The sequence below is a fragment of the Dendrobates tinctorius genome, unplaced genomic scaffold, assembly GCF_039654945.1.
Source record: "Dendrobates tinctorius isolate UK_male_01 unplaced genomic scaffold, ASM3965494v1 ptg000138l, whole genome shotgun sequence".
NCBI lineage: Eukaryota > Metazoa > Chordata > Amphibia > Anura > Dendrobatidae > Dendrobates > Dendrobates tinctorius.
The window spans coordinates 18,458,740-18,482,178 of record NW_027361806.1 but is presented as its reverse complement, the minus strand read 5'-3'; the positions used below and the strand labels follow the sequence as shown (position 1 = coordinate 18,482,178).

The 23,439-nt window shown below is 44.3% G+C and overlaps 1 protein-coding gene across 9 annotated transcripts in view; it reads right to left on the bottom strand.

Annotated features, from left to right (window-relative positions):
• LRRC7 (leucine rich repeat containing 7) overlaps window positions 1-23,439 on the bottom strand; it is a 445,778-nt gene that overhangs the window by 87,814 nt on the left and 334,525 nt on the right. For all 9 annotated transcript variants that reach the window (XM_073544765.1, XM_073544773.1, XM_073544767.1 and 6 more), the window contains 3 exons: window positions 19,991-20,060; window positions 15,469-15,568; window positions 14,535-14,662 (listed from right to left, as the gene is read on the bottom strand). In XM_073544765.1, the coding sequence (XP_073400866.1) occupies window positions 14,535-14,662; window positions 15,469-15,568; window positions 19,991-20,060 (298 nt within the window). The remainder of the gene's footprint in view (window positions 1-14,534; window positions 14,663-15,468; window positions 15,569-19,990; window positions 20,061-23,439) is intronic.

The window sequence follows — 23,439 nt, the reverse complement described above, 5'->3', positions numbered from 1 at the left end:
ACTTTCAGGGGCTAAATGGTTCTCCAAACTGGATCTTCGGGGGCATATATTTTGATAAGGGTCCGGGAGGGCGATGAATGGAAAACCGCGTTCCTCATGACTGAGGGACTGTTTGAAAATTTAGTCATGCCGTTTGGTCTTACCAATGCCCCCGCCATATTTCAGAATTTCATCAACGTGGTATTCTCGGATCTCATTGGTCGTTTTGTTGTCATTTACTTAGACGATATTCTGATATACTCTCCCGACAGTCAGTCTCATCTGAATAATGTACGAACCGTTCTCCAAAGACTGAGGGAAAATCATCTGTATGCCAAATTGGAGAAATGTGTGTTTTTTGCTCAAGAATTGTCTTTTTTGGGATTAATTGTATCCTGTGAGGGTTTTCGCATGGACCCCAAGAAGGTGCAGGCCATTGCGGATTGGGTGCAACCCCGAGACCTTAAGGGTCTTCAGCCCTTCTTGGGGTTTGCCATATATTACCGCAAATTTATTCGGGGGTTTTCACAGGTGGTCAAACCTCTCACAGATCTTACATGTAAAGGTGCGGATGTGAGAAACTGCTCCTCGCTCGCAAAAGAGGCCTTTGCGACCCTGAAAAGATGCTTTATGTCTGCTCCTGTGTTAGTACAGCCAGATCCGTCCAAACCATTCGTCGTGGAAGTGGACACCTCCGAGGTGGGGGTGTCCCAAGGGCCTGCCACTCTAACCAACCCCAGGCAATGTGCTTTCTTTTCCAAGAAGTTCTCTGCTGTGGAAAGAAATTACGACGTAGGCAATGGAGAGCTTCTTGCGGTCAAATTGGTGTTTGAAGAATGGAGGCACTTTTTGGAGGGGGCCAGTCACCCGGTTACTGTGATCACCGATCACAAAAATTTGTCATACATTGAGTCTGCTAAAAGACTAATGCCCAGACAGGCCCGTTGGTCTTTTTTCCCGTTTTCAGTTTACGATTACATTTCGTCCAGGGTCTAAGAATGTCAAGGCTGACGCCTTATCACGCAGTTTTCAGCCGGTGTCTCCCCCTGAGCCACCGTCCTCCATTCTTCACCCTGGGGTTGTGATAGCAGGGGTCTCATCTGAATTGGAACGAGAGATTCAGGGGGCCCAGTCGCTGGCTCCGGCGGCCAAGCCGGGGGGTAAGTTGTTTGTCCCAGAGCAACTTTGCCTGAAACTCTTGCAGGAGTTCCATGAATCCAAGCCGAGTGCTCACCCTGGTAGTTCAGCCACGCGTCTGGCGGTGGCTAGGATCTTTTGGTGGCCTACCCTTGGTTCGGACATAAAAAAAAATTCATTTCTGGTTGTGGGGTCTGCGCTCGTTCTAAAAGCTCTCATAGCCGGCCGGCAGGGGAGCTGATGCCCTTGGCAGTGGCCGAAAAACCATGGACTCACTTGTCCATGGATTTTGTTACCAATCTCCCTCCGTCTAAGGGTAATATGGTGGTATGGGTAGTGGTGGACAGATTTTCTAAGCAGGCTCATTTTGTACCCCTGTCCGCACTACCGTCAGCTGAGACTTTATCCAAATTGTTTGTGCAGCATGTGATCCGGTTGCATGGGGTACCCCTGAATGTGGTGTCTGATCGTGGTGTGCAGTTTGTGGTTAAGTTTTGGCGTATTTTCTGCAAAAAATTAGGGATGTCTCTGTCCTTTTCCTCTGCATACCATACTGAGAGCAATGGTCAGACGGAACGCACTAATCAGTCCCTGGAACAGATCCTCAGGTGTCTAACCTCTGCTAGACAGAATGACTGGTGCGATGCACTGCCGTTGGCTGAATTTGCCTTCAATAGTCTGGTGAGTCAATCCACGGGTATGACTCCTTTCTTGATCAATTATGGGTTCGGTCCTCATTTTGGTGAGTTTTCTCGTCTGGACTCGGGGTGTCCCAGGCTGAGGGCTCTGTTCAGCGATTAAAGAATACGTGGGCGGAAGTCCAGCGGAATATATCTAGGTCTCAGGGCAGGTATAAGTTTTTTGCGGACAGGAAACGAACACCAGGTCCCACGTTTCAGGTTGGAGAGAAGGTTTGGCTCTCCATGCGAAACATTAAGTTGAAGGTTCCTTCAGCCAAGTTGGGGCCCAAATTCATTGGCCCATACAAGATTGTGGAAAAAATCAATCCAGTGGCGTATAGGCTGTGCCTTCCACCTTCTTTCAAGATCCCTAATGTCTTCCATAAATCTCTACTGAAACCTTTTGAAGCAGTCCGGGGAGACTCCGAGTCCGCTGCTCCTCCTGTTTTGGTCGAGGGGCAGATGGAGTACAAGGTGGGTCATATCGTAGATTCCAGTTGGTACGGAGGTCGGTACAGTACCTGGTTCATTGGAAGGGGTGTGGACCGGAAGTCAGGTCCAGGGTGCCGGCCCGGTTGATGCATGCTGATCGCCTGGTGCGGGCTTTCCATGCTAGGTACCCGGGCAAGCCTGGGGTCCAGAGGCCCCCCATTGAGAGGGGGGTACTGTCATGATCTCAGTGCGGGTTTGACTTGCACATGTGGGGTTAATGTCTGGAACCAGTGCTGATGACTGGCACTTCTGGGGTTAAAGGTTATGATCCCAGTGCAGGCTTACCTGCACACCTGGGGCTCATTATTGTGGCCTCTCCCTGGTTCTGGGAAGGCTTCTTATGGCCTCAGGAAGCTCCTATCCCCGTCAGTTATACTTTCGCCCTTGGCAGAGTGTGTTGACCCCTGAGTGTGTTTCTGCTGTGTTCTTGTTTGCCTGATAACTTGGTGTACGACTCGGCCTGTTCTCTGGATACTGTTTGTTGGATTCTGCTTGGTATCTTCTATGTCTGTTTGACTTTGACCACTGCCTGTCCCCGACTATCCATTCTGTCTCATCCCTGGTACTTTACTGTTATCTCTGTGTATGACCCGGTTTGTCTGACTTTGAGTATTCCTGTATAGTATTTTGCCTATATCTGGCAGCAGGACGCTAAGCCCCGCCCCCTTGCAGTCACATGACCGTAGGTCCTTCACTGCTCACTGACTTCAGCTTCTCCAGGTCCTGTTTGCCTGAACTATCCAGCTATGTCTGACCCCGGGCCCCTCTGCAGTGTGGGTGAGTCCTTGCTCAGCGGTGACTGCACGCTGACCCTAACAGGACCGTGACATTTAGATGAGCCAACATGGCCGTTAAACGGCTGTTGATCCAGATTGGCTTTGTACAGTCTGATGGCTAGTCATTTAATGGCTGACCAGAGATTGATCTGCTGCTGAAAATGATGATTTAATATTGGCACAAACGATCCAATCACCTGACAAACGAATAATTGCATGTTTACAAGTCGTTCCTGATTATCAGCTTGTCTAAATGAGTCTTAACTCCAGCCTATAAAACGCCGGTCCTAATTAATTCCCTCATTATCTATTGATCGTGCAGGACTTCCTAATTGAACATTTCAGTTCTGTCAGGTGCAGCCTCGCAGCCTCAGCAATGATAATCATTAAGGTCCTTGAAGTATGGCAGGTGTACATGACTCATCACGCCACCAGAATGTATTGCACATGAAGCATTGAAAAATAAGTCACAACATCCTCAGATTAATTATATATTTAAGAAGAAGAGACACAAGAGAAGTGTGTGCCGAGACAGATTGCCTGAGATACACTTGAGAAATTAAGAAATGTTAAGGAGAGACGTGACATTGCATATTGATATCTAAATGAGACTTTTTTCATTTTTTTTATTAATAAAAATATAACAGTACAATCAAACGTTAAAAAAAAGTATTGAAAACTTTTATAGAAAATATTCCAAAAAGTTTCAGCAAAAGTTTGGTAAAGTCTCCAATATAATGAAATGTTGCCTGTCCATAGGAGCTTCAATCTAGATGGAATGGGAGGAATGATATTAAGTGTAATATTTTCAGGGAAACCGCTCCTTGTTTTGGCAAGGGGGTTTTGAATAAAGTGAACCAGTCACCCAAATATATTGAGGCTAACTCTGATCTAGAGTGACCAGGCCGGCTTGTATATGGCCCACAGATTATGGTTATGAGATAATACATATTCAAGGCAAGCTTAAAACTGGGACTGTAAGCAAGTAATGGTCTGAGCTGGGGCAGGGAGTTCCAATGACTGGGTGCAGCACAGGAGAAGTCCTGTAGAAAGATAGGATGAAAGTTTTGGGTGATTGGATTGGTAGATAAGAGTGGAGATGACAGACAGTACAGCATTGTGGAGAGCTTCGTAAACTAATAGCAGAAGTTGGAATTTACAGTAATTCTGCAGAACACTCTTGGTTCTTCCTGGAAAACAATGGGTCCGAACGGGTATCAGTCATATCAGTATAATGCGGTACAATGCCCAGGAGCACGACACAATGTCTACACTTCTCAATGTGTAGACAGCGCTGTCCATACAATGCGTGACAAAAGCTGCCGCATAGTGTTAAAGTACTATTACCATACATCATTCATGTAACACCATCAAAACAGTACCAGAAACAACTACAGAAATAATAGAAACATACAGTGCTAAACTAATACTGCCACACCTACATAAATAACACCATGATGTGCTGAATTAGTACTTTGATACATTCTATTGTTGTACTCACTTATGCACATATATTCACACTCGCTACATACAGAAATACACACATATGCGCACAAATTACACACAAGCATGAACACATACTGCTTACTCGCTACATACAGGCATGCACAAATGCTGCTTACTCGCTACATACAGGCATGCACACATACTGCATACTCGCTACATACAGGCATGCACACATACTGCTTACTCGCTACATACAGGCATGTGATAGGAACTGAAGGAGTTAAATTGAGTTCTGTCTATGTTGCATTCTCTTGTTTAAAACCTTATCTGTTCTTTGAGGAGATGTCTCAGACATCTCCCTTGTGAACCAAGGTCAAATACCTCTGCTTTTTCGCCTAAATGACTTTCTTTGTCGAAAACAAGTTGTAAAATCATTTGTACTGCGCATGTCTGTAAAATGTTTAAATTCTTTACTATAAAAGACGGAAGCCTAACTGATAAGCCAGAGGCGTCTTGGCAGGCATCCCGAGTGGTATTATACAGCTGGTGTCTGTGTAGTTCTTCTCGACGGAGCTGATTTAATTAGAGACATATGATGCTTCACACCTAAGAACATCGGTCCTTCAGATGAAAGAGTAATCTGAGGGATCCCGACAGTTTCCTGGCGCCCGAAACAGGGACCTGATATAGGCACCTCTCCAAGACTACCCGATCTACAGACCACTCCAGTTACTGATGAAATTGTGAACAGCAGACCTAAACACCTGGCCAGGTAAGAGATCAATTTTTCTCTTCTCTGCTCTTCATAATCTATCATTATAACTAAGGTCCGTATAAAGGGGAATCTAGTAGAGGAGGGGGCCGTAAAATCAGGTCCACATAAGAACTCTGAGGAAATCGGGTGTGACACGCATATGTAATTTCTGCTCGAATGAGAGGTTACTGTAGGTTCTGTGTGTGCACAGCTATTTTTAGAAAAAGAGCTGATGCAAATCAAAATGGGAGAGGTCTGACATTACGGAATATAAGGCTGGGTGAACAGTTCATACTGCGCAGCCCGGACGGACAAGTTTTTCACAATAGACGGTTCCGCACTAGGAATAGAGGAGGTTGTTGAATGGCTACTTTGATTTGAAAGGTTGTGGAAAGTAGAAAAATAAGCTGCACAGTAGGTATTCGTTCAAAGAGTGGTGATATTGCCTAACTGGGCCATGTGACAGCGTCCTTTCGGGGAGGTCACCGCCTAAGCTTAAATCAACACCCTTTACGAATAAACCTTGTGACAGATAAGAGTGTGACCGAATGAGCACAGGACCGTGAAATGAGCCTGTGACAGGATATGACTGAAGAACCCCAGTAGATGGATACTTTGTTTACAATCCTGTGTGTTGTGGGAGTATTTCTGTTCGGATGCTACATAGCATATAAGTACACGAAACACGTAGTACACCGAGGAACAGACACTCCATTTAGCCTGTTAGCACCTTAGGAAGAAGGTAACGAGGTATAGTAGAGCCTAGTCTTGAGCTTACCCAATACACCACCTAAGGCAGGGGACTAACAGGAAGACAACAAGAGAGACAGGATAAGAATAAAAGATAAGATGGGGAACAGTCAGGGAAAGATACCTGAAGAAGGAAATCGGTTATGTGATATAATTGAGGATAGATATGGAAGTAGTGCAGCAAAGAACCTGGAAAAAGTATTAATCAAATCCAAAGTGCAAGATAGGCAGGCTGTGTGAATCCTTGTATATATGTCTATGAGAACCTCTGAATAAGATGAGAGATGAGTAAAAAAAAAAAAAAATCAGTGAATGAGCACGTATGAATGAATCATCACACATCATTTTTGTGTCAAGAGATTTGTGACCTTTCTAGTTGTGGTGGAATCCCGGACAGATGCGTTATAGATATTTCAAATCTACATCTGAGACTGAATGAATTGAGTAATGATATAGTTCGTGTTATATGTGGCATTACATTGTAAAGTTTCCTGAATGCATTTGGCCAGAAAAAGGGCAAGGCATGGTTAATCTCATTATACAGTTATCTGCCCTTACAGTGAAATCCCGTGATTTTGAGTTTCTTTGTAGAAATTGATTTTGATAAGTCTAAAGAACTACAGAATTCTGTGAAGGACGACGCTGCATTCTGATGGGAGGGGTGAAGGATGGCGCTGCGTAGTTTTTCTTCTCCCTTCGCTCTTATCTCTGCTGAGTGTGAGCTGTGCTCAAAATTCTCTGTAATTCTATCCGTAAGGTACACGCTGAAAGATTTGTGCATTTTAAAGCAACAGTACTTAATTGAAGATTGGAAGTTAAAAGTAAGATATGGTGCCTAATTTAGAAGGGAATTGTAAGTGATTGCTTGGTCATTAATGTGTTTGAACCTGCTTCTAGTTGTGTGATTGATTTGTATAGCAAATTGTGTCAAATTACAAAAGACAGAGAAGGAAGGAAGCAGTAAAACAAGTGGGACAAATATTGAAAAAGGCAAAAATACCAGAGTGTGAATGTTTGGATGTACAAAAAGGCACAGACAAGTGAAGAAAATAGCAAGTGAATAAATGATGCTTGAGAATGTGCAGCAGTGTGGAAGGTGTATTATGAATGTTTGATTGACAAAGTGTAACCAGAGACCCAGACAAAACAGATGGACTTGTAAACACTGTGGTCAGACTCAGACAAACCCAGACTGAATAGCTACTTGTGTGACCTGTGCTACTGACCTAAGAGAATTGCACTAAATCTTATCCAGACAAGATCATAAGAAGCTGACATAATAGTGTGGATAGTGGGTAGTGGGGACATTGGCCCTTGAGGAGTAAGCTGACAGTAGACATCAGACGGCCAACCCCATCAGGACCTAGAAGTGTGACTAGAATAAGAAAGATACAGGTGTATTATCCCTGGAGCCCCTCTGACCAGCTAGCTTTGCTGAAGCAGCTGCCTGCCCCTGAAGACCAACCATTCCCGATTTACAGACACATAAAGGAAGTACAGCAGACATATAAGTGTACCTGGGCAGACATAGAGAGGTTGGTGAGTTTAAAGGCAGGTGACGCACTAGATCATATAATTAAGACACACACAGATGTGACAAAGAATCAGGCTTGGGGCATGGATGATAAATCTGCACGATCTGGGGAGACGTACTGTGAGTCACTAAGACAATGGGCTGCAGTGGAACAATCAGAGCAGTCTGTACTCCTGACTAATGTGACACAGCAAAGAGGAGAGAGAGTAGAGATATACCTTGGACGGTTACAGCTGAAATGGGCAGACATGGGGTACATTTGCATAAACCCACTTGATGTTAGAATACTGGTGAATGCATTCATTGACGGTATGAACAAAGACTTACGAGACGCAGTACAGACAGCCAGACCTGAATGGAGACATGTAGATCCGAAAGACCTCCTTAAGGTAGCTAAAGAAATTGAGCAAACAAGGACAATAAAACGACCTGTCATGTATGCTGGAGCACAAGGAAAAAAGTGGAGACGTAATAGGGAAGGCATGTGAGATGACACTGACGTTTCTTTTGACAATCTATTCCCCACATGACATCCATGCCATACTCCTACAAGTTCAACCAAAACATCTGTCTATGGCCAGACAGCTCCGACTTGAGTGTGCTCTACTAATTCCTGAGTATGTCACTCCTCAAAAGATGTAACGTTCTGAATCCAGCCACCCTCCTGCCTGTGGATTCAGAAAAGGCGGAATTGGTGACCGTATTGGCAAGTGAGGAAGGATACTTTGACATGACGCATGAACATGTCTGCATAGAACTGATGAGTCAGGAGACAGTTGGGTTTGCACACATTCATGAAAAACCTGTTCCTAATGCAGACTTTGAGTTTCTTTTTTGTAGATGGCCCCAGATACCACCAGGATGGGCGATTCTACACTGGATATGCAGTAGTATCCTCACATGAGGTAATCCGAGCGGAACCACTCTCTCCTCACATGTCGGCGCAGGAGGCAGAGTTGAAGGCACTCACTGAGGCGTGTAGAGCCGCTGCAGGTAAAGTCGCTAATATTTTCACAGATTCGAAGCCCATTAAAAATGCAGAGCTGGTGAAACAATTGATGGAGGCATTGATGTTACCAGTCCAGGTTGGCATTGTCAAGGTAAAAGCACACACAAAGGTGACTCCGTGGAGGTAGAGGGCAATAGAAGGGCGAACGAGGCTGCTAAAATAGCACAAGGCGGCCTAGAGAGAGCAGTGGACGGTGGCGGGGAGTCAGCGTATTCCAGCCACATTGGGTCTAGATGTCCTGAAATCCCTCCAGCAAAAGGCTGCCCAAACAGAGAAGGTACACCGGGGGAGACTGGGAGCTGAGCTGAACTCAAATGGAGTATGGGAGAATAAGGATAAAATGTGCCCACCAAAGTCCCTGTTCCCAATCATGGCGCAAGCAGCACATGGCCCCAATCACACCTCAAAAAGTCACATGTGTGCCATGGTAGATGCCTTCTGGATCGCTCCTGGCTTCAGTTGCGCAGCCGCCAAACTTGTACAATCATGCCTCATCTGTGCACAGCACAACCCAGGTAAAACAGTAAAAGTCCCTAAGAAAGCGACACCTAGGCCTCTCTACCCGTTTCAGAGACGGCAGATTGACGACATACAGCTACCAAGGTAGGAGTGTATGCAAATATCCTAGTATGTGTAGATCTCTTCTCTGGATGGCCAGAGGCCTACCCGGTGAAAACGGCTACAGCTCGAGCCACTGCAAAGAAACTGGTGATGGAACTAGTACCACGATTCGGTGTCCCTGAAACAATTGAATCAGACAGAGGTACACACTTTACTGCTGAGGTAATGCAAAATGTAATGCAAATGATAGGTGTAGAACAAGCATTTCATACACCCTACCACTCACAGAGTTCAGGGAAGGTAGAGAGAATGAACGGGACACTGAAATTGAAAATACAGAAAACCATGGAGCAGACCCATAGACCATGGCCAGAGTGTCTCCCATTAGCATTATTCTCAGTAAGGTACACACCCACGGGGAAAGCTAAACTGTCACCCTTCGAGATACTGTTTGGAAGACCACCGAACACAGGGTTGTACTACCCACAGGTCTTAACACTCAATGTGGATAATTTGACAAGTTATGTAATCCAGTTGCAAAAGCATTTAACTCAAATGCATTCTCTAGTTTTCTCTTCCACTCCAGATCCAGATAGTGTGGAAGGAACTCATTGTCTACAACCTGGTGATTACGTATATGTCAAGAAACACTCCAGAAAGACCCTTGAACCCCGATATCAAGGACCTTACCAAGTACTCCTAATAACGCCTACTTCTGTTAAGTTGGAAGGACGACCAACCTGGATCCACGCATCGCATTGCAAACTAGCCACAGGAGTTAACAAAGCATAAGAGTGCATAATGTTTTGGTTTGGTTTTGTTGCATTATCTGTAATAATGGTAGCTGCGTGGGACAATCTAAATTCTCCAATGTCCTTGAATAATAAGTTTATACAACATCATGAAAAATTACTGAATGATTGGTCAAATCATTTGCTGGATCTGCACACATTCACCAGTATCAGCCACTAGTATTCCGTTCCTTGTTATTCCTGTGCCACCCGAGGAATTATTTGCCTGGACCAGTTGTTCTGATACACTTGCTAATAATGCCACAAATAATGTGAAGTTATGGAACACAACTGTTGGAATATCTATTGTGGGATGGGTAGGATACCCTTGGTGGCAGGGTAATCTTTCAGGAAGTAATACATACCTTCAATATCTGGCATATAAAGGGGGGGCTTGGGTACCCAGGAATAGAACTCGATTAACCTACCTGGGGCAAATTCCAATGTATGGCCTACAAGTTAGTTTTAATGTAACTTCCCACTCTACTGATGCCTTCAAACCAATACTGCTAGAAAGAAGGTTGCATAACACGTCCTGGGAGTATTCCAATTTATTTCCCCAGGGCAATAATGAAACTTGTTTTAATATTTCAGGTAATATACCTTGCAACGAGTCATCTGGATATGAGAAAGGAACTCCCACCTGTGGAAATCCCGATGTAGGGTATTGTAGCCCTTTAGGACAACTTCCAAATTGGTGTATGCTTCAGAATGTATCTGCGTTCATAGATTTAGTTCATAGACTGGTATTACAACATTCAGCCCTATGGGACCTACCTAGTGACATGTACTGGGTATGTGGAGACAATGCATATAAATGGTTGCCAGTAGGGGTAAAAGGTGCTTGTACTCTGGGTCGTTTGACTCCAGCTACCTTTGTTATTCCGAATGACCAGTTGAATACTCAGAGCATACCTAAACACACGTTGTACAAAAGAGCTGCTGACAATACACCTCGCCTCTCTGGGAGACCACATATAGTGCAGATGAGTGTGGCCAATAAAATTGTCAGCTCTATTTTTATTTATCCTATGATTACTCAAATGTGGGATAAATTAGTCAGGGCTACAGATTACTTAGATGACCAAATATGGGATATATTGGATATATTGAACACCACCGTTGCTGTCCAAAATCAGCTTATTATAGTCACTAATCAGCATACCATAGTATTAGATTATTTAACTGCAGCGCAAGGAGGGATGTGTCAAGTCATCGGACCCGCTTGCTGTCATTATATAGATCCCATCAGTAGTTTAAAGTTAAGATCAAAAATAGAGGATGTTCAAAAACTTAGAGATCAGTACAATAAAGACAATGATCGTACTAAGGATAGTTGGTGGTCAGATACATTCTCCTTTCTTAATCCAGCTAATTGGTTTAAGGGTATTGGAGGCTGGATAGCTGGGATTATACTAAGTCTATTACGTATTGTTGTTTGTATCTTCGTAATATATGTGCTATTGAAACTTGTTTTTTGGTGTATCTCTGTATGCAAGAAAATATGTAGAAATAGATAAGGAAGTTTGACTGTAAACAACAAGAATTTAACTATTATTCCTTTGAGTCCTAGATTGACATCTCATTTCTGGCATGAAGGAGCGTACTCTTGCAATGATGGACTTGGCTTCAGTATCTGGGGGATGGAGAAGGTAGAAGACCTGTCTCCCTTGGGCAACCCGTCGGCCTGGGATAGTACCTGGTGAACGAGCCACTATCCGCTGTTGTTGCAGGATCCAGTGTTCCAGATTGTGGAAAATGAAGATGTCAAAGGGGGGAATGATAGGAACTGAAGGAGTTAAATTGAGTTCTGTCTATGTTGCATTCTCTTGTTTAAAACCTTATCTGTTCTTCGAGGAGATGTCTCAGACATCTCCCTTGTGAACCAAGGTCAAATACCTCTGCTTTTTCGCCTAAATGACTTTCTTTGTCGAAAACAAGTTGTAAAATCATTTGTACTGCGCATGTCTGTAAAATGTTTAAATTCTTTACTATAAAAGACGGAAGCCTAACTGATAAGCCAGAGGCGTCTTGGCAGGCATCCCGAGTGGTATTATACAGCTGGTGTCTGTGTAGTTCTTCTCGACGGAGCTGATTTAATTAGAGACATATGATGCTTCACACCTAAGAACATCGGTCCTTCAGATGAAAGAGTAATCTGAGGGATCCCGACACTCGCTACATGCAGGCATACACATATACTCGCTACATAAAGGCATGCACACATGCTGCATACTCGCTACATACAGGCATGCACGTATACTGCTTACTCGCTACATACAGGCATACACACATACTCGCTACATACAGGCATGCACACATGCTGCATACTCGCTACATACAGGCATGCACGCATGCTGCATACTCGCTACATACAGGCATGCACACATACTCTCTACATACAGGCATGCACACATGCTGCATACTCGCTACATACAGGCATGCACACATACTCGCTACATACAGGCATGCACACATGCTGCATACTCGCTACATACAGGCATGCACACATGCTGCTTACTCGCTACATACAGGCATGCACGCATACTGCTTACTCTCTACATACAGGCATGCACACATGCTGCATACTCGCTACATACAGGCATGCACACATGCTGCATACTCGCTATATACAGGCATGCACACATGCTGCATACTCGCTACATACAGGCATGCACGTATTCTGCTTACTTGCTACATACAGGCATGCACACATGCTGCATACTCGCTACATACAGGCATGCACACATGCTGCTTACTCGCTACATACAGGCATGCACACATACTGCATACTCGCTACATACAGGCATGCACACATACTCGCTACATACAGGCATGCACACATACTCGCTACATACAGGCATGCACACATACTCGCTACATACAGGCATGCACACATACTCGCTACATACAGGCATGCACACATACTCGCTACATACAGGCATGCACACATACTCGCTACATACAGGCATGCACACATACTCGCTACATACAGGCATGCACACATACTCGCTACATACAGGCATGCACACATGCTGCATACTCGCTACATACAGGCATGCACACATGCTGCATACTCGCTACATACAGGCATGCACACATACTCGCTACATACAGGCATGCACACATACTCGCTACATACAGGCATGCACACATACTCGCTACATACAGGCATGCACACATGCTGCATACTCGCTACATACAGGCATGCACACATGCTGCATACTCGCTATATACAGGCATGCACACATGCTGCATACTCGCTACATACAGGCATGCACGTATTCTGCTTACTCGCTACATACAGGCATGCACACATGCTGCATACTCGCTACATACAGGCATGCACACATACTGCTTACTCGCACATACAGGCATTCACACATGCTGCATACTCGCTACATACAGGCATGCACGCATGCTGCATACTCGCTACATACAGGCATGCACACATACTCGCTACATACAGGCATGCACACATACTGCTTTCTCGCTACATACAGGCATGCACACGCTGCATACTCGCACATACAGGCATGCACATATACTGCTTACTCGCACATATAGGCATGCACACATACTGCTTACTCGCTACATACAGGCATGCACACATACTCGCTACATACAGGCATGCACACATGCTGCATACTCGCACATACAGGCATGCACACATACTGCATACTCGCTACATACAGGCATGCACACATGCTGCATACTCGCACATACAGGCATGCACATATACTGCTTACTCGCACATATAGGCATGCACACATACTGCTTACTCGCACATATAGGCATGCACACATACTGCTTACTCGCACATATAGGCATGCACACATACTGCTTACTCGCTACATACAGGCATGCACACATACTGCATACTCGCTACATACAGGCATGCACACATTCTGCTTACTGGCTACATACAGGCATGCACACACAATCCCTGTACTCCTGCACCCGCACACAATTGCACATTCTCCACATACATCCATACTGTAGATAGAAACAACTTCGGAATGTATTCTGTGTTCTGTAACTACACAAGGAAATATTATTCGCTCTCTCTTGTTTTGCACACCATCAGATCTGGAATCTCCTTCCTCTAGGAATCCAGTCACAGATTGATGCTGTTAATTGAATGCAATACATATTTCCACATTATGGCGTATTTACATAGCAAGACACATTATGATAGCGATGTATGAACCCAACACATTATACAGTGCACATGATTCTCCCTGCTTAGGAAATGGGCTAATCTGAGATTTTCTTGGTTGCACTGGTAACCTCTTACAGAGAGACCTACATTAGTCGTAAGTTGTATAGAATAAAAAGCAGGAGCCACAGAAAATGTGTGTCCTATTTATAAATGAAGAAAATGTCTGTTCATTGAAAGAGAAAATTGCTGGCCTTGATGAGATGAAAAAAGATGGTTGGCTGCTTAATATGGTGCACGTTCATGAGTTATGCCTATCTGAATGGGGTCCAATATGCCAACCAACCCGTGAACATAAGTGGCGCTGGTTCCGGAAGAAAGCAGCCATGTTTTTCATTGCATCGTAAATACAACACCAGCACATTCATTCAGTGGCTGCTAATGTCGGCTTTAACCTTGAACTGACCTTGACTTTTCCCGGAGCTTCTTCTTCTTCTTCTTTTTTGTCTTCAAACTCAAACGCCACAGTCATCCTTTGCTGTCGCTGCTCTTCCCAGAGCGTGGGGTTAAAACTGTCACTGTCAGACTGGAAATCTGCATTAGAAGCAAACATTGACTCTCTCACATGTGACTGACAGATAATGATTACGGCTGTCAAAAACAGATTGCCGTCTCCCAACCTTTGCTGGCCCAATTACGAGCGAAACACTAGATGGAAAAAAAAACAAAACAGTTCCTACCATATGTTCACATCATTAGCCTCAGTCAGTTGTTAACCTCGCGGAGTGTTATTAGTCAGCAACATATGGATACAGATTATATAACATTATTCCCACGGGATTAAAAAATTCACAAGAAATATTGGTCCTTGGTTCGTCCCATACTCCTAAGGTCAGAAGTGCGATATGTGCTACCATGAAGTCCAGAGCAGCAAAATCTCATATATTAGAAATATTAGGTCCGTGGTCTAATCGAGTATTTTCATGGTGTGCGCGAAAAAAAATGCATGAGTCGCTGCGGCTGCTTGTCTCGCAGCTGTTCGAAAGCCGTAACATATGCAGGGATTGCCTAAAAAAACAGATAATCCCTGCATGTGTTGTGGCTGTCGAACAGCCGCGAGACATGCTGCCGCAGCGATTTGAACATTTTTTTCGAGCACGCCGAAAACACTCCATTAGAACACGAGCATGCTCAGATAACACCTTAGCCGAGCAGGCTCGATCATCACTAGTCACAACAAGATTTTTTAGCCTTTAGATAGAAACAAACTTTTCATTCACCAGAAAGAATCAGAGACCTTAAAAATTAAATAGGAATCGAAACACAGTATACTGAAAAGTTTCAAAACTTTGCCCCGTAATGCCAGAAAGATGAAGATTGGCAGCTATAGAAATCCTTACCTTCATCCCCACGTGGCTGCTGCGGGAACATGTAATTAGTTAATACTCTCTGCTTGGTGTCAGGATGAGCCTCCGTCTGTAGAGGGATGAGAGCTTTGGACTGGAAGGAAAAAAAGGAATAAGTTATTTTCCACTTTCACTTCTAAAACCTTTCTATTTCTTTCCTAAAGCCAAATGAAATGGAATCCGTCAGCAGATTTTTGCTATATAATCTGAGAGAAGCATGATGAAGGGGCAGAGACCCTGATCACAGCGATGTGTCACTTACTGGGCTCTGTGTTGCTTGCTAGGTGCCTCGTAGTCAACTGCTCTGTGTAACCACCACTGATGAGCAGTTTTCTGCCTATGTACAGCGTAAACAGGAAGCTGCTAATCAGGTGGTTAAGTCGGGTTATACAGAGCTCAGCATTCTGAGCACTGCTAGTTCTGCAGCTGAAAAAACAGTGATTGCATGAAAACGACAGTATGCAGACCAACAAGTGACCGCTGAAATCAGGGTCACAGCCCCTACATCATCATGCTGCTCTCAGATTATATAATAAAAACCTGCTGACAGATTCCTTTTAATTCTCAGTTGGCTGATATAAATAAAAAATGGCCCATAGTTGCCAATATTATCTGATGAAACGTTAAATGGAAGAGCACAAAACATGATTAAGTTATAATATGGAGGGAGATGGCATCTCACAAGTATAATGACTTGGCAAACTGAGTGCATTAGTAGATGTCCCCACAACATGTTAAAGTGGCTACTGTGTCCTATATATATCTTCATCTATATCTATATCTTCTATAACCTCTATCCTATATACCCTCATGTATATCTGTATACTATATACCCTCCTCTATACCTGTATACTATATACCCTAATCTATATCTATGATATACCCCTGTGAGAAAGTTAACGCGAAATGTGCATCGGGGCTGTCCTGCGGCATTCTGCATTTGCACTTTATTATGGGTAAGCTTGCCTTGTTGTTCTTATTCATATGCACATGCACTTTGCTGGTATATTGTTTGCTGCTTGATTATGAACATTGTGAGGCTGTGACTGGTGACATATGCAAGGGTCGCTAAGTGTCCCCCCCAAGATGCGCGCAGAGGTGTATTGAGGCCGCGGGAGTGCATTGCAGTCACAGGAATAGCTGTGATTGCAATGCAAAATAATAGTAAATGTTGGTCTTGGGAAAGCAATTCGTCCAAGGCAGATTTAAGAAAACCTGCTCTGGGCTTTTATTTTTGAAACGGACTACAGGATGGTAGTGGAGCAGTCCGTTTCCTTCCCGGCTGTGTTTTCCATGTGGCCTACGGCCATAGGTTGCTTGCACCCCTGAAGTAGAGAGTTGGGTGTGTCAGTTTGGTTTTTGCAAGCATGCAGAGCAGAAGGCTCTGCAGAGAGCTCCACCTGTTTGAGGTAACACAGCCAATTGGAGCCAAAAGGCCTGGCACGCCTCAGTGTACACGGTGGTGCAGTCGCCCACGGCAACGGGTCTCAGAGGTAGACTGTCCTGTGCCCGGCTGCGATCCGGAGGTGGACTGTTTTGTGCCCAGCTGCGAACCGGAGGTGGACTGTTCTGTTTCCAGCTGCGAACCAGAGGATATAGTGTGCTGTGTATTTTTGTGAGTACGCTGAACATTAAAAGAGACTTTGCTTTGCTGGGTCACTGCCTCATCACTGCACTGTTTGGACACTGCTGCACTACAGCATACAAGGGTTATATGATACTTGAATCTGGGTGCTATGCACTTTGAGCTATCCTTCTCCTCTCTCCCCATAACTGACTTAACAACCCTTCTTTTTGTACATAACAACTTATTATTACATTTTCTACCAATCATTGTTATTTCCATATTGTTATCTTTAGGTTCACCTCTCTTTGTATTGTATGTGTCTATGGTATATAATGTTTTTTTTTTTAATAAAGCTATGACAATTGATTATATACATTTGAAGTCAACACTAGTTTTTCACTATACCCTCATCTATAGCTGTATCCTATATATCCTCATCTATATCTGTATAATACATACTTTCATCTACAGCTGTATAATATACAGTTTTGCTCAAAAGTTTACACACCCCAGCAGAATTTTTGCTTTCTTGGCCTTTTTTTCAGAGAATATGAATGATAACACCAAAACTTTTTCTCCACTCATGGTTAGTGGTTGGGTGAAGCCATTTATTGTCAAACTACTGTGTTTTCACTTTTTAAATCATAATGACAACCCAAAACATCCAAATGACCCTGATCAAAAGTTCACATGCCCCGTTTCTTAATACCGTGTATTGCCCCCCTCTAACATCAATGACAACTTGAAGTCTTTTGTGGTAGTTGTGGATGAGGTTCTTTATTTTCTCAGATAGTAAAGCTGCCCACTCTTCTTGGCAAAAAGCCTCCAGTTCCTGTAAATTCCTGTGTTGTCTAGCATGAACTGTGCGCTTGAGATCTCCCCAGAGTGCCTCAATTATATTGAGTATATATAAACTTGGCACACACCAAAGGTTTCTGATGCAGAAAGGTGATTTTTAATTATACAACAGTACATACATACACAGACGTTTCGGTCTAGGACCTTCATCAATGTACGATATATTGTACTGTGAGATTCTTAGTGACTGGGCTTTGTGAAATAGACCAATCCTGTGAGGAGGCAAATGAAGCCGTCCCACTGCGTGGTGATTTGTGGAGTGTGGACGCAAATCACACTCCACAAATCACCACGCAGTGGGACGGCTTCATGTGCCTCCTCACAGGATTGGTCTATCTCACAAAGCCCAGTCACTAAGAATCTCACAGTACAATATATCGTACATTGATGAAGGTCCTAGACCGAAACGTCTGTGTATGTATGTACTGTTGTATAATTAAAAATCACCTTTCTGCATCAGAAACCTTTGGTGTGTGCCAAGTTTATATATATTTAGTTTACGGATTGGGATCCTACTTGGGCACCACCTACAATTCTCAGGGTTGTGCCAACGGTTTTGTTCTTACTCAATTATATTGAGGTCAGGAGACTGAGATGGCCACTCCAGAACCTTCACTTTGTTTTGCTGTAGGCAATGACAGGTCAACTTGGCCTTGTGTTTTGGATCGTTGTCACGTTGGAAGGTCCAAGTACATCCCATGCGCAGCTTCCAGGATGATGATTACAAATTTGCCTCCAGTATTTGCTGATAACATGCTGCATTCATCTTTCCTTCAACTTTGACCAAGTTTCCTGTGCCTTTGTAGCACACACATCCCCAAAACATCAGCGACTCACCTCTGTGCTTTACAGTAGGAATGCTGTTCCTTTCATCATAGGCCTTGTTGACCTCTCTCCAAACGTAACGTTTATAGTTGTAGCCAAAAAGTTCAATTTTGGTCTCATCACTCCAAATTACCTTGTTCCAGAAGGTTTAAGGCTTGTCTTTGTGCTGTTTTGCGTATTGTAGGCGAGATACTTTGTGGCATTTGCGCAGTAATGGCTTTCTTATGGCGTCTCAACCATGCAGCCCATTTTTCTTCAAGTGCCTCCTTATTGTGCATCGCTAGTTTTCAGATAGTCCAGTATTTCAGCTGATGTTATTTGTGGGTTTTGCTTTGCATCCCGAACAATTTGTCTGGCAGCTGTGGACAAAATTTTTGTTGGTCTACCTGACCGTGGTTTTGTTTTTACAGAGCCCCTGATTTTTCCATTTGTTAATCACAGTTTGAACACTGCTGACTGTCATTATCAATTCCCTGGATATCTTTTTGTATTCCTTTCCTGTTTTATACAGTTCAACTGCCTTTTCCCGTAGATCCGTTGACAATTCTTTTGCTTTCCTCATGACTCACAATCCAGAAACATCAGTGGCTGGATGAAAGATGCAAGAGTCTGTCTGGATCCCAGAAACTCACTCAGCTTTTATGCACACACACTGATTACAAGCAAACAGGTCATAGGTGAGGATGTTACCTTTAATAGACATTCAAAGCCATTCGTGTCAACTTCTGTGCATGTTATCAGGCCAAAATCACCAGGGTATGTGAACTTTTGATCAGGGTCATTTGGATGTTTTGGGTTGCCATCATGATTTAAAAAGAGAAAACACAGGAGTTTGACAAAAAATGGCTTCACCCAACCACTAACCATGAGCGGAGAAAATGTTTTGGTGTTATCATTCATATTCTCTGAAAAAAAGGACAAGAAAGCAAAAATTCTGCCAGTGTATGTAAACTTTTGAGCACAACTGTATATCCTCATCTATACCTGTATCCTATATACCCTCATGTATACCTGTATCCTATATACCCTCAACTATACCTGTATCCTATATACTCTCATCTATACCTGTATGTATATCCTCATCTATATCTGTATCTTATATATCCTTATTTATACCTGTATCCTATATACCCTTATCAATATCTGTATCCTATATACCCTCATCTATATCTGTATCATATATACCCTCACTTATATCTGTATACTATATATCCTGATCTATATGTGTATCCTACATTTCTACTCATCGATGTATGCATCGTTTACCTGATTGTCAGAAAGCCACAGAGCAGCAAGTTCTTTAAGTTTCGTAAAGCTGAAGGGCAAATTCTTTAGCCTGAAAATGAAAATCCCAAAAAATAAAATTACTGAGGGATAGGAGAACTTATGCTCATGGATAACGTTGGAATCATTGCTTCACATACTGGTTCTGAAGAAGCTTTGAAGCATGAGTCTAAGGCTACGGCCACACTATCAGTATTTAGTCAGTATTTCACATCAGTATTTGTAAGCCAAAACCCGGATTGGGTCAAACATGCAGGATTGGTGCACTTGTTTCTATTATACCTTGTCCGCTGATTGTTCCTCACCTGGTTTTGGCTTACAAATGCTGAGAAAAAATACTGAACAAATACTGATAGTGTGGCTGTAGCCTAACTCTTAAAGTTTTCACTATGCCCATCATCAAAGGGTCGCTGTAATCTGCTATTAAAGTCAGACCACCTTACTCTTCCACTGGAGGCTGCATAGATGGCCTATTATAGTCAATGGCAAGCATGTGGCCTCCAGAGAAAGACAAGAGGACCTGACAGGTTGCACACGGGGGATATAATGGCATATTTAATATTACTGTCTCTCCCCTTTAACCACAACATTGATAGGGTACAGCGCTGAGCTCTACATGGAATGGCACTGAGCTACATACAGCATGGGACTAAGCTAAATAGAGCATGGGACAGAGCTACATACAGAACGGGATTGATCTACATATGTGGCGCCCCTGAGAGTTCAGTCGCCACAGAGGTACTGCACCTCCTCCTGAGGTGTGGTACCCCACCATTCAGGTAAGGTGGAGACCCCTGACCACGCTCCAACACCTGCATCCCACACAACATAGTAGTGTAGCAAAGCACCCTTTGGTGGCTCCCTGCTTGGAACACGAAGCGTGCTGGGAGGTGGGTGGAGTTAGTTGGCACCAAAAAGAGTGGGAAGAGTTTAGGATTTGGTCAGTCTGACAGAGTCAGTGGAGGAGTGAAGATCCCCTGAGTGGGATGGATGAAGGAAATGCTGCAGCCGACCTCAGTGATCTGGGTCCGCTGGCACAGGAAAGAGACATTGATGGAAAGCCTGACTCTCTCCATAAGAAAGAAGGATTAGTACGGAATGTGAGGAGAGGAGGACTAAGGATTAGGATTAGAGCAGAACCCTTCCCAAGTTCACAGCGCAAGGCCGGGGTCCAGTCCCCGAGGTTGTATGGATACTAATGGTCCTGCAGCAGACACCGGAGGAATAGAAGTTGTCACCACTTTATTCCCACACAAGACTTGAGGGCACAACAGCAACAATAGTGAGCCGGGACTTGGTAGCAAGGAGTCCCCGAAGCAGGCTACAGCTGTCTGCCGCACAAGTAGAGTTCATAGGAACATCTGACAGGAGGAACTCCAGTGTAACTCAGTGCTGTGAGTACTTCACTATAGGCGCAAAAGGGAGACCTTCAGAAAAGGCACATATGTTGGCGGAGTGTTGGAAGGGAGTACTTCATCCTGCCTGGAAGTTGACTGAGCCCCTGACCTGGAGGACACGGCACCGAGGCGGGCACCTGTATGCTCAATAGACTGTGAGTAAAGCTTTGGAACTACATGCCCTGGTGTCCTCTGCTTATTACTGCGCCAACTCACTCAGCCCTGCTACATCTCGGTGCCAGACACTACACTCTCTCCCTTCACACCTATCTTCTTTATCTACTCTGCCCTGGGACTACAGCCCTACCTGTGGAGGGCTACACCATCATTGCTGCACCACACCATCTGTCCCAGAGGATCTGTCTGCAGCGTCGGCTTAACATCTTCATTGCCGAACACCACAGGTGGCGTCACGAATCATTCACTTATAAACTTTAATCATCATCATCCACTCTACTCCCCCTTTTACAATGGACGCCAAGGGCCACAGACCGGGTCACAGCTACCGTGACGGCTCCCATTGAACTCCACGGGCCCGGCTCTGAGTTCCCCGCCGCCCTGGGTGAGGGTGATCCACATACATCATGGCACTGAGCTACATACAGCACGTCACTGAGCTACACACAGCACAGCAATGAGCTACATACATCACGTCACTGAGCTACATACAGAACAGGACTGATATACATACAGTACGGCACTGAGCTACATATATCACGGCACTGAGCTACATACATCCCAGTACTGAGCTACATACATCCCAGTACTGAGCTACACACAGCACAGCAATGAGCTACATACATCACGTCACTGAGCTACATACAGAACAGGACTGATATACATACAGTACGGCACTGAGCTACATATATCACGGCACTGAGCTACATACATCCCAGTACTGAGCTACATACATCCCAGTACTGAGCTACACACAGCACAGCAATGAGCTACACACAGCACGTCACTGAGATGCATGCAGCACAGCACTGAGCTACATACAGCACGGCAATGAGCTACATACATCATGACACTGAGCTACATACATCATGACACTGAGCTACATACAGCACGGCAATGAGCTACATACAGCACGGCAATGAGCTACATACAGCACAGCACTGAGCTACATACAGCATGGCACTGAGCTACATACAGCACGGCAATGAGCTACATACAGCATGACACTGAGCTACATACAGCACGGCAATGAGCTACATACAGCACGGCAATGAGCTACATACAGCACGGCACTGAGCTACATACAGCACGGCAATGAGCTACATACAGCATGACACTGAGATACATACAGCACGGCAATGAGCTACATACATCCCAGTACTGAGCTACATACATCCCAGTACTGAGCTACACACAGCACAGCAATGAGCTACACACAGCACGTCACTGAGCTACATACAGCACAGCACTGAGCTACATACATCATGGCAATGAGCTACATACAGCACGGCAATGAGCTACATACATCATGACACTGAGCTACATACAGCACGGCAATGAGCTACATACAGCACAGCACTGAGCTACATACAGCACAGCACTGAGCTACATACATCATGGCAATGAGCTACATACATCATGACACTGAGCTACATACAGCACAGCACTGAGCTACATACAGCACGGCACTGAGCTACATACAGCATGACACTGAGCTACATACAGCATGACACTGAGATACATACATCATGACACTGAGCTACATACAGCACGGCAATGAGCTACATACAGCACAGCACTGAGATACATACATCATGACACTGAGATACATACAGCATGACACTGAGATACATACAGCATGGCACTGAGCTACATACAGCACAGCACTGAGCTACATACAGCACGGCAATGAGCTACATACAGCATGACACTGAGATACATACATCATGACACTGAGATACATACATCCCAGTACTGAGCTACACACAGCACAGCAATGAGCTACACACAGCACGTCACTGAGCTACATACATCATGGCAATGAGCTACATACAGCACGGCAATGAGCTACATACA